This window comes from Scyliorhinus torazame, chromosome 22 (genome assembly GCF_047496885.1).
Source record: "Scyliorhinus torazame isolate Kashiwa2021f chromosome 22, sScyTor2.1, whole genome shotgun sequence".
Classification (NCBI taxonomy): domain Eukaryota; kingdom Metazoa; phylum Chordata; class Chondrichthyes; order Carcharhiniformes; family Scyliorhinidae; genus Scyliorhinus; species Scyliorhinus torazame.
The window spans coordinates 30,490,005-30,503,064 of NC_092728.1; the positions used below are offsets into that span (position 1 = coordinate 30,490,005).

At 53.4% G+C, this 13,060-nt stretch overlaps 1 protein-coding gene across 2 annotated transcripts in view; it reads left to right on the forward strand.

Moving 5' to 3' along the window:
• gpkow (G patch domain and KOW motifs) overlaps positions 1-12,045 on the forward strand; it is a 69,513-nt gene extending 57,468 nt beyond the window's left edge. For both annotated transcript variants that reach the window (XM_072488012.1, XM_072488011.1), the window contains exon 11: positions 11,284-12,045. In XM_072488012.1, the coding sequence (XP_072344113.1) occupies positions 11,284-11,415 (132 nt within the window). In that variant the 3' untranslated portion in view covers positions 11,416-12,045. The remainder of the gene's footprint in view (positions 1-11,283) is intronic.
• Positions 12,046-13,060: the final 1,015 nt, after the last annotated feature.

A 13,060-nucleotide genomic window follows, 5' to 3' on the forward strand; every position in this document is an offset into this window, starting at 1 on the left:
GCAGAAGTAACAGAGTTGTTCTCATGGGTGACTTCAACTTCCCTAATATTGACTGGAACCTCCTTAGTGCAAATGGTTTGGATGGTGCAGATTTTGCCAGGTGTGTACAGGAAGGTTTCCTGACTCAATATGTAGATAGGCCGACTAGGTGGGAGGCCATATTGGACTTGGTGCTCGGCAATGAACCAGGCCAGGTGTCAGATGTCTCGGTGGGAGAGCATTTTGGTGACAGTGATCACAACTCCTTGACCTTTACCATAGTCATGGAGAGGGATAGGAACACACAGTATGGGAAGGTATTTAACTGGGGATGGGGAAAATTATACTGCTATTCAACAGGAGCTGAAGAGCATAAAGTAGGAACAATTTTTCTTGGGGAAATGCACAACAGTAATGTGGGGGTTGTTTAAGGAGCACTTGCGAGTGCTGAATAGTTTTATCCCACTGCGATGAGGAAGGAATGGTAAGGTGACGGAGCCTTGGATGACAAGAGAAGTTGAGCTTCTAGTCAAGAGAAAGAAGGAAGCTCCCAGAAGGTTGAGGAAGCAAGGACCTAGCATGGCTTTAGAGGGTTACAAGGTAGCCAGGAAGGAACTCAAAAATGGACTGAGGAGAGCTAGAAGGGGCATCAAAAATCCCTGGCGGGAAGGATTAGGGAAAACCCCAAGGCATTCTACATTTATGTGAGAAATAAGAGGATGATCAGAGTGAGAGTCGGGCCGATCAGTGATCGTGAAGGGAACTTGTGCCTAGAGTCTGAGGAGATGGGGAAGGCCCTAAATGAGTACTTTGCTTCAGTATTTACTAGAGAGAGGGACCTTGTTGCTCATGATAACAGTGTGAACCAGGTTAATAGACTCGAACAGGTTGATATTAAGAAGGAGGATGTGCTGAAAATTTTGAAAAGCATCAGGATAGATAAGTCCCCTGGGCCTGACAGAATATACCCAAGGTTACTACGGGAAGCGAGGGAGGGGATTGCTGCGCCGTTGGCGATGATCTTTGCGTCCTCACTCTCCACTGAAGTAGTACCGGATGATTAGAGGGAGGCGAATGTTGTTCCCCTGTTCAAGAAAGGAAATAGGGAAATCCCTGGGAATTACAGGTCTTATGTCTGTGATGTGTAAAATATTGGAAAGGATTCTGAGGGATAGAATTTATGATTATTTAGAAAAACATAGTTTGATTAACGATAGTCAGCATGGCTTTGTGAGCTGCAGATCATGCCTCATTGAATTCTTTGAGGATGTGACGAGACACATTGATGAAGGTTGGGCAGTGGATGTGGTGTATATGGATTTCAGTAAGGCATTTGATAAGGTTCTCCATGGTAGGCTCATTCATAAAGTTACGGGGCATGGGATACAGGGAAATTTGGCTGTCTGGATACAGAATTGGCTGGCCAAAAGAAGACAGCGAGTGGTAGTGGATGGAAAGTATTCCGCCTGGAGGTCGGGGACCAGTGGTGTCTCGCAAGGATCTGTACTGGGACCTCTGCTCTTTGTGGTTTTTATAAATGACTTGGATGAGGAAGTGGAAGAGTGGGTTAGTAAGTTTGCCGACACAAAGGTTGGGGGAGTTGTAGATAGTGTTGAGAGTTGTTGCAGGTTACAGCAGGACATTGACAGGATGCAGAGCTGGGCTGAGAAGTGGCAGATGGAGTTCAACCTTGATAAATGTGAAGTGATTCATTTTGGAAGGTCGAATTTGAATGCTGAATACAGGGTTAAAGGCAGGATTCTTGGAAGTGTAGAGGAACTGAGGGATCTTGGGGTCCACGTACATAGATCCCTCAAAGTTGCCACCCCAGGTTGTTAGGGTTGTTAAGAAGGCGTAAGGTGTGTTGGCTTTCATTAACAGGGGGATTGAGTTTAAGAGCCGCAAGGTTTTGCTGCAGCTTTATAAAACTCTAGTTAGACCACACTTGGAATATTGTGTCCAGTTCTGGTTGCCTCGTTATAGGAAGGATGTGGATGCTTTGGAGAGGGTGCAGAAGAGATTTACCAGGATGCTGCCTGGACTGGAGGGCTTTTCTCACTGGAGCGAAGAAGGCAGAGAAGTGACTTGATAGACGTGTACAAGGTGATGAGAGGCATGGATAGAGTGGGTAGCCAGAGACTTTTCCCCAGGGTGGAAATGGCTGTCATGAGGGGACATAATTTCAAGGTGATTGGAGGAAGGTAAAGGGGAGTTGTCAGAGGTAGGTTCTTTACACAGAGTGGTGGGTGTGTGGAATGCACTGCCAACAGAGGTGGTGGAGTCAGAGTCATTAGGTACATTTAAGCGACTCTTGGACAGGCACATGGACAGCAGTAAATTGAAATTGAAGGGGTGTAGAATAAAGAACAAAGGAAATTACAGCACAGGAACAGGCCCTTCGGCCCTCCCAGCCTCCGCTGATCCAGATCCTTTATCTAAACCTGTCTTCTATTTACCAAGGATCTACTTTCCTCTGTTCCCCGCCCGTTCATATATCTGTCTAGATGCATCTTAAATGATGCTATCGTGCTCGCCTCTACCACCTCCGCTGGCAAAGCGTTCCAGGCACCCACCATCCTCTGCATAAAAAAATTTCCACGCACATCTCCCTTAAACTTTCCCCCTCTCACCTTGAAATCGTGACCCCTTGTAATTGACACCCCCACTCTTGGAAAAAGCTTGTTGCTATCCACCCTGTCGATACCTCTCATAATTTTGTAGCCCTCAATCAGGTCCCCCCTCAACCTCCGTCTTTCCAATGAAAACAATCCTAATCTACTCACCCTTTCTTCATAGCTAGCACCCTCTATACCAGGCAATATCCTGGTGAACCTCCTCTGCACCCTCTCCAAAGCATCCACATCCTTCTGGTAATGTGGCGACCAGAACTGCACGCAGTATTCCAAATGTGGCCGAACCAAAGTCCTATACAACTGTAACATGACCTACCGACTCTTGTACTCAATACCCCGTCCGATGAAGGCAAGCATGCTGTATGCCTTCTTGACCACTCTATCGACCTGCTTGCCACCTTCAAGGTACAATGGACCTGAACTCCCAGATCTCTCTCTACGTGTAGGTTAGATTGATCTTGGATTAGGATAAATGGTCGCACAACATCGTGGGCTGAATGGCCTGTACTGTGCTGTATTGTTCTATCTATCTGTTTGCCCTCCTCCTTCAGTGAACGCAGCCGTTCAGTGACTTAAGCATCATGGAGTCTCTTTTGCAGCCGCAGAAACATCTGTCAGTTCCCCTTACAATTGAATCTGCTACCACTATAGTCCAAAGCCCTTCCTCCTCCCCTCTTGTGCAGCAGACCCATAAATTCGGCTGCCACTGAAAATGAAATGAAATGAAAATCGCTTATTGTCACAAGTAGGCTTCAAATGAAGTTACTGTGAAAACCCCTAATCACCACATTCCAGCGCCCGTTCGGGGAGGCTGGTACGGGAATTGAACCGTGCTGCTGTCCTGCCTTGGTCTGCTTTAAAAGCCAGCGATTTAGCCCAGTGTGCTAAACCTGCTTTCCCTGTACAGTCACCACCACCAACCCCCTGCCCCCACACACACAATATCCAAAGCAGTGTACCTATTAGAAAGGGGATGCCCACAGGGGACTTCTGCCTTCCTCTACACTGCCTGATGGTCACCCATTCCCTCTCTGCCTGTTCGACCTTCACCTGCGGTGTGACCAGCTTACTGAACGTGCTTGCTCCGCATCACGGATGCACCACAGTTATTCCACCCTCAGCTCCAACCCCGAAATGCAAACTGCGAGGACATTGTTCCCAGACTGCTTCACTATGCGCTGACTGTGAGGACCCCGTTCCCAGACTGCTTCACTGTGACGCTGACTGCGAGGACCCCGTTCCCAGACTGCTTCACTGTGAGGCTGACTGCGAGGACCCCGTTCCCAGACTGCTTCACTGTGACGCTGACTGCGAGGATCCCGTTCTCAGACTGCTTCACTGTGACGCTGACTTTGAGGACCCGTTCCCAGACTGCTTCACTGTGACGCTGACAGCGAGGACACTGTTCCCAGGCTGCTTCACTGTGACGCTGACTTTGAGGACCCGTTCCCAGACTGCTTCACTGTGGCGCTGACTTCGAAGACCCCATTCTCAGACTGCTTCACTGTGAAGCTGACTGCAAGGACCCCATTCCCAGACTGCTTCACCGCGACGCTGACTGCGAGGACCCCGTTCCCAGACTGCTTCACTGTGACCCTGACTGTGAGGGCACCATTCCCAGACTGCTTCACTGTGACGCTGACTGCAAGGACCCCGTTCCCAGACTGCTTCACTGTGACGCTGACTTTGAGGACCCTGTTCCCAGACTGCTTCACTGTGACGCTGACTTTGAGGACCCCGTTCCCAGACTGTTTCACTGTAATGCTGACTGTGAGGACCCCGTTCCCAGACTGCTTCACTGTGACGCTGACTTTGAGGACCCCGTTCCCAGACTGCTTCACTGTGACGCTGACTGCGAGGATCCCGTTCTCAGACTGCTTCACAGTGACGCTGACTGCGAGGACCCCGTTCCAAGACTGCTTCACCGCGACGCTGACTGTGAGGACCCCGTTCCCAGACTGCTCCACTGTGCCGCTGACTGTGAGGACCCCGTTCCCAGACTGCTTCACTGTGATGCTGACTGTGAGGACCCCGTTCCCAGACTGCTCCACTGTGCCGCTGACTGTGAGGACCCCGTTCCCAGATTACTTCACTATGACGCTGACTGCGAGGACCCCGTTCCCAGATTGCTTCACTGTGACGCTGACTGCGAGAACACTGTTCCCAGACTGCTTCACTGTGACGCTGACTGCGAGGACCCCGTTCTCAGACTGCTTCACTGTGACGCTGACTGCGAGGATCCCGTTCTCAGACTGCTTCGCTGACGCTGACTTTGAGGACCCTGTTCCCAGACTGCTTCACTGTGACGCTGACTGTGAGGACCCCGTTCCCAGACTGCTTCACTGTGACGCTGACTTTGAGGACCCCGTTCCCAGACTGCTTCACTGTGACGCTGACTGCGAGGATCCCGTTCTCAGACTGCTTCACAGTGACGCTGACTGCGAGGACCCCGTTCCCAGACTGCTTCACCGCGATGCTGACTGTGAGGACCCCGTTCCCAGACTGCTTCACTGTGACGCTGACTGCGAGGATCCCGTTCTCAGACTGCTTCACCGCGACGCTGACTGTGAGGACCCCGTTCCCAGACTGCTCCACTGTGCCGCTGACTGTGAGGACCCCGTTCCCAGACTGCTTCACTGTGATGCTGACTGTGAGGACCCCGTTCCCAGACTGCTCCACTGTGCTGCTGACTGTGAGGACCCCGTTCCCAGACTGCTTCACTGTGATGCTGACTGTGAGGACCCCGTTCCCAGATTACTTCACTGTGACGCTGACTGTGAGGACCCCGTTCCCAGACTGCTCCACTGTGCCGCTGACTGTGAGGACCCCGTTCCCAGATTACTTCACTATGACGCTGACTGCGAGGACCCCGTTCCCAGACTGCTTCACTGTGACGCTGACTGCGAGAACACTGTTCCCAGACTGCTTCACTGTGACGCTGACTGCGAGGATCCCGTTCTCAGACTGCTTCACTGTGACGCTGACTGCGAGGATCCCGTTCCCAGACTGCTTCACTGTGACGCTGACTTTGAGGACCCCCGTTCCCAGACTGTTTCACTGTAATGCTGACTGTGAGGACCCCGTTCCCAGACTGCTTCACTGTGACGCTGACTTTGAGGACCCCGTTCCCAGACTGCTTCACTGTGACGCTGACTGCGAGGATCCCGTTCTCAGACTGCTTCACTGTGACGCTGACTTTGAGGACCCCGTTCCCAGACTGCTTCACTGTGACGCTGACTGCGAGGACCCCGTTCCAAGACTGCTTCACCGCGACGCTGACTGTGAGGACCCCGTTCCCAGACTGCTCCACTGTGCCGCTGACTGTGAGGACCCCGTTCCCAGACTGCTTCACTGTGATGCTGACTGTGAGGACCCCGTTCCCAGACTGCTCCACTGTGCCGCTGACTGTGAGGACCCCGTTCCCAGATTACTTCACTATGACGCTGACTGCGAGGACCCCGTTCCCAGATTGCTTCACTGTGACGCTGACTGCGAGAACACTGTTCCCAGACTGCTTCACTGTGACGCTGAATGCGAGGACCCCGTTCTCAGACTGCTTCACTGTGACGCTGACTGCGAGGATCCCGTTCTCAGACTGCTTCGCTGACGCTGACTTTGAGGACCCTGTTCCCAGACTGCTTCACTGTGACGCTGACTGTGAGGACCCCGTTCCCAGACTGCTTCACTGTGACGCTGACTTTGAGGACCCCGTTCCCAGACTGCTTCACTGTGACGCTGACTGCGAGGATCCCGTTCTCAGACTGCTTCACAGTGACGCTGACTGCGAGGACCCCGTTCCCAGACTGCTTCACCGCGATGCTGACTGTGAGGACCCCGTTCCCAGACTGCTTCACTGTGACGCTGACTGCGAGGATCCCGTTCTCAGACTGCTTCACCGCGACGCTGACTGTGAGGACCCCGTTCCCAGACTGCTCCACTGTGCCGCTGACTGTGAGGACCCCGTTCCCAGACTGCTTCACTGTGATGCTGACTGTGAGGACCCCGTTCCCAGACTGCTCCACTGTGCTGCTGACTGTGAGGACCCCGTTCCCAGACTGCTTCACTGTGATGCTGACTGTGAGGACCCCGTTCCCAGATTACTTCACTGTGACGCTGACTGTGAGGACCCCGTTCCCAGACTGCTCCACTGTGCCGCTGACTGTGAGGACCCCGTTCCCAGATTACTTCACTATGACGCTGACTGCGAGGACCCCGTTCCCAGAATGCTTCACTGTGACGCTGACTGCGAGAACACTGTTCCCAGACTGCTTCACTGTGACGCTGACTGCGAGGATCCCGTTCTCAGACTGCTTCACTGTGACGCTGACTGCGAGGATCCCGTTCCCAGACTGCTTCACTGTGACGCTGACTTTGAGGACCCCGTTCCCAGACTGCTTCACTGTGACTCTGACTTTGAGGACCCCCGTTCCCAGACTGTTTCACTGTAATGCTGACTGTGAGGACCCCGTTCCCAGACTGCTTCACTGTGACGCTGACTTTGAGGACCCCGTTCCCAGACTGCTTCACTGTGACGCTGACTGCGAGGATCCCGTTCTCAGACTGCTTCACTGTGACGCTGACTTTGAGGACCCCGTTCCCAGACTGCTTCACTGTGACGCTGACTTTGAGGACCCCGTTCCCAGACTGCTTCACTGTGACGCTGACTGCGAGGATCCCGTTCTCAGACTGCTTCACCGCGACGCTGACTGCGAGGACCCCGTTCCCAGACTGCTTCACTGTGACGCTGACTGCGAGGATCCCGTTCCCAGACTGCTTCACTGTGACGCTGACTGCGAGGACCCCGTTCCCAGACTGCTTCACTGTGACGCTGACTGCGAAGACCCCATTCTCAGACTGCTTCACTGCAATGCTGACTGCGAGGGCCCCATTCCCAGACTGCTTCACAGTGACGCTGACTGCGAGGACCCCGTTCCCAGACTGCTTCACCGCGACGCTGACTGCGAGGACACTGTTCCCAGACTGCTTCACTGTGACGCTGACTGCGAGGGCACCATTCCCAGACTGCTTCACTGGGACGCTGACTGTGAGGGCCCCGTTCCCAGACTGCGTCACTGTGACACTGACTGCGAGGACCCCGTTCCCAGACTGCTTCACTGCAATGCTGACTGCGAGGACCCTGTTCCCAGACTGCTTCACTGCAATGCTGACTGTGAGGGCCCCGTTCCCAGACTGCGTCACTGTGACACTGACTGCGAGGACCCCGTTCCCAGACTGCTTCACTGCAATGCTGACTGCGAGGACCCTGTTCCCAGACTGCTTCACTGCAATGCTGACTGTGAGGGCCCCGTTCCCAGACTGCGTCACTGTGACACTGACTGCGAGGACCCCGTTCCCAGACTGCTTCACTGCAATGCTGACTGCGAGGACCCTGTTCCCAGACTGCTTCACTGTGACGCTGACTGTGAGGGTCCCGTTCCCAGACTGCTTCACTGTAATGCTGACTGCGAGGACCCTGTTCCCAGACTGCTTCACTGTGACGCTGACTGCGAGGACACTGTTCCCAGACTGCTTCACTGTGACGCTGACTGCGACGGCACCATTCCCAGACTGCTTCACTGTGACGCTGACTGCGAGGGCACCATTCCCAGACTGCTTCACTGGGACGCTGACTGCGAGGACACTGTTTCCAGACTGCTTCACTGTGACGCTGACTGCGAGGACCCTGTTCCCAGACTGCTCCACTGGGACACTGACTGCGAGGACACTGTTCCCAGACTGCTTCACTGCAATGCTGACTGCGGGGGCTCCGTTCCCAGACTCCTTCACTGTGACACTGACTGCGAGGACCCCGTTCCCAGACTGCTTCACTGCAATGCTGACTGCGAGGACCCTGTTCCCAGACTGCTTCACTGTGACGCTGACTGTGAGGGTCCCGTTCCCAGACTGCTTCACTGTAATGCTGACTGCGAGGACCCTGTTCCCAGACTGCTTCACTGTGACGCTGACTGCGAGGACACTGTTCCCAGACTGCTTCACTGTGACGCTGACTGCGACGGCACCATTCCCAGACTGCTTCACTGTGACGCTGACTGCGAGGGCACCATTCCCAGACTGCTTCACTGGGACGCTGACTGCGAGGACACTGTTTCCAGACTGCTTCATTGTGACGCTGACTGCGAGGACCCTGTTCCCAGACTGCTCCACTGGGACACTGACTGCGAGGACACTGTTCCCAGACTGCTTCACTGCAATGCTGACTGCGGGGGCTCCGTTCCCAGACTCCTTCACTGGGATACTGACTGCGAGGACCCTGTTCCCAGACTGCTTCACTGGGACACTGACTTTGAGGACCCCGTTCCCAGACTGCTTCACTGTAATGCTGACTGCGAGGACACTGTTCCCAGACTGCTTCACTGGGACACTGACTGCGAGGGCCCCGTTCCCAGACTGCTTCACTGTAATGCTGACTGCGAGGAACTGTTCCCAGACTGCTTCACTGTAATGCTGACTGCGAGGACCCTGTTCCCAGACTGCTTCACTGTAATGCTGACTGTGAGGGTCCCATTCCCAGACTGCTTCACTGTAATGCTGACTGCGAGGACCCCGTTCCCAGACTGCTTCACTGTAATGCTGACTGCGAGGACCCTGTTCCCAGACTGCTTCACTGTAATGCTGACTGTGAGGGTCCCATTCCCAGACTGCTTCACTGTAATGCTGACTGCGAGGACCCCATTCCCAGACTGCTTCACTGGGACACTGACTGCGAGGACCCCGTTCCCAGACTGCTTCACTGTAATGCTAACTGCGAGGACCCCATTCCCAGACTGTTTCACTGTAATGCTGACTGCGAGGACCCTGTTCCCAGACTGCATCACTGTAATGCTGACTACGAGGACCCTGTTCCCAGACTGCTTCACTGTGACGCTGACTGCGAGGACCCCGTTCCCAGACTGCTTCACTGTGACACTGACTGCGAGGACACTATTCCCAGACTGCTTCACTGCAATGCTGACTGCGAGGACACTATTCCCAGACTGCTTCACTGCAATGCTGACTGCGAGAACACTGATCCCAGAATGCTTCACTGCAACGCGGACTGTGAGGGCCCCGTTCCCAGACTGCTTCACTGTGACGCTGACTGCAAGGACACTGTTCCCAGACTGCTTCATTGTGACACTGACTGCGAGGACACTGTTCCCAGACTGCTTCACTGTAATGCTGACTGCGAAGACACTGTTCTCAGACTGCTTCACTGTGACGCTGACTGCGAGGGCACCATTCCCAGACTCCTTCACAGGGACACTGACTGCGAGGGCACCATTCCCAGACTCCTTCACTGTGACGCTGACTGCGAGGACCCTGTTCCCAGACTGCTTCACTGGGACACTGACTGCGAGGACACTGTTCCCAGACTGCTTCACTGCAATGCTGACTGCGAGGACACTATTCCCAGACTGCTTCACTGCAATGCTGACTGAGGGCTCCTTCCCAGACTGCTTCACTGTGACGCTGATTGTGAGGGCACCATTCCCAGACTGCTTCACTGGGACACTGACTGCGAGGACACCGTTCCCAGACTGCTTCACTGGGACACTGACTGCGAGGGCCCTGTTCCCAGACTGCTTCACTGTGACGCTGACTGCGAGGGCACCATTCCCAGACAGCTTCACTGTGACGCTGATTGCGAGGGCACCATTCCCAGACTCCTTCACTGTGACGCTGGCTGCGAGGGCACCATTCCCAGACTCCTTCACTGTGACGCTGACTGCAAGGGCACCATTCCCAGACTGCTTCACTGTGACGCTGACTGCGAGGACACTGTTCCCAGACTGCTTCACTGTGACGCTGACTGCGAGGACCCTGTTCCCAGACTGCTTCACTGCAATGCTGACTGCGAGGACACTATTCCCAGACTGCTTCACTGCAATGCTGACTGTGAGGGCTCCGTTCCCAGACTGCTTCACTGTGACGCTGACTGTGAGGGCACCATTCCCAGACTGCTTCACTGGGACACTGACTGCGAGGACCCTGTTCCCAGACTGCTTCACTGTGACGCTGACTGCGAGGACCCTGTTCCCAGACTGCTTCACTGGGACACTGACTGCGAGGACACTGTTCCCAGACTGCTTCACTGCAATGCTGACTGCGAGGGCTCCGTTCCCAGACTCCTTCACTGGGATACTGACTGCGAGGACCCTGTTCCCAGACTGCTTCATTGGGACACTGACTGTGAGGACACTGTTCCCAGACTGCTTCACTGTGACGCTGACTACGAGGACACTATTCCCAGACTGCTTCACTGTGACGCTGACTGCGATGCCACTATTCCCAGACTGCTTCACTGTGACGCTGACTGCGAGGACACTGTTCCCAGACTGCTTCACTGTGGTGCTGACTGTGAGGGCCCCGTTCCCAGACTGCTTCACTGTGACGCTGACTGCAAGGGCACCTTTCCCAGACTGCTTCACTCCCACCCTTACCCCCTCCCTCTCACACTTACCTCCTCACTCCCCTTGGGCTTTGGTATCCTCCCCAGTCTATTCCCACTGTCCCCGTGCCTTTAAATGCCCTACACAGTCCAATCCCAATCTCCCTCACTTCCCGCATCCTTTAATGCCCCATTCTCTTTTTCAGTGGTCCGTCTTATTGGAGAGTAGGACAGAGATTGAGTCTCCGGGTTGATTCCTCTCTCTCTGTCTCTTTGGTGTAGGTGGGCCGAATTCTCCGCAGGGATAAGGATCGATGTCGAGCTGCTGTACAGTTACAGCGGGAGGATGAGCAGGTCCTGAAAATCGACTACGACTCCATCTGTCACTACGTGGGAGCCACAGACGATGACTGAGTGGGTTTCTCGTTCCTCGGGAGAGGCAGCGTGTCGGAGTCCAGCGCAATCCTCACGGCGTTTCAGATCTCAAAGCCGGAATTCCCCCCTTTGGTGGGGCTGGGGGAAGGTGATGAAGGAGCCCGGGATGATCCCAACCGTAGATGTTGTTCCAGTTTGTCTGACTGACTTGTACCTATCTGGGAAATGGCAGTTCGCCATCCTGAACTCTGTATTGGGATTGGGGGGGGGGGGGGGCGGGTGCGTGCACGTGTGGGGAACAGGGAGGGACGGGTTGGGAGGATGGGGGGAATGCTAGTGACAGATTTGTAACAGTGTTTGGGTATTTTTGTATGTCGTACTTGCAGGATAAAGAATGGAATGCTGAACCCTGTGGGATTGAACGAAACAATCGGAGATTTACGAGATGGTTGTGAACTGTACAGAGTCTCGGTCTAGACTGAGGCCAAATCTGTGTAGCAACCAAACACATCATGGACTATACATGTGACTGTACTCTTAAAGTGGCCATTCAACATGACAACAACAACCCACATATAACATCCCTCCCCTTTACTTATAAGGTCCAACATAACAAATAACTAGTATTTTATGCACAGTCATTAAAACATATATATATGACAGACAAAAGGCATTAAATTATTACACAGTAATCATACAGTAATAGGAAAGACGATCTGCTGGGCGTCTATTCTGCACTGGCTGACTGCGCCCTTTAGGGATTTGGTTGTTCTTGACCCAGGAGCTACTCTTGATTTTTCAGAGGATGTCTCTACCCTGGCAGGGTGGAGTCCCTTTTGCAGAAGGAGGATGAGTAGCAACAGCGGATTGTTCAGTTTCCACGGATTGACCAGCTGTCGCAGTCGTGTGGTGGTATGGATGGCGGTTCGATCGGCGGTAGTTCTGGCATTCACAGTACTGGCACCGTGGATAACAACTAATCTGTGTGTCATCTCCACACTCGCTCATCTCCAGTTTGTACTATTTAGGAGACAGGGCCGGTTTGAGCCAATACAGTTAGTTACAGGAACCTACTTCGAACTGGTGGTATAGCTCCATGCCAACACTTGCATGTTTTTGAAGTACATTCTCCTTAAGATTTGTGGCTGCTGATAATTATAATAATCTTTATTGTCACAAGTAGGCTTACATTAACACTGCAATGAAGTTACTATGAAAAGCCCCTAGTCGCCACATTCTGGCGCCTGTTCGGGTTGACAGAGGGAGAATTCGGAATGTCCAGTTCACCTGACAGCATGTCTTTCGGGACTTGTGGGAGGAAACCGGAGCACCCGGAGGAAACCAACGCAGACACGGGGAGAACATGCAGACTCGGCACAGACAGTGACCCAAGCCAGGAATCCCATCATATAAATTAATTTTTAAAAAGTAGTAAAGCTGGGAAACCCGGGTGTGTGGTGTTGTGATACCTCACCAAGAATCTGGTTAAGCTGTCGTGTAATGAACCTTGATCCTTGGAGGCTTTGTGCATGCTTCAAAGATTGGAGAAACCTTTCGGCTAAATCATTCGTGGATGGGTGGTACGGTGCTGATTTGATGTGTTGGATACTCTCATCTTTAAATAGCCCGCAAACTCATGAGCTGTGGACCGTTGCTCACGATTTGTTCTTGTTTCCCAAATGTG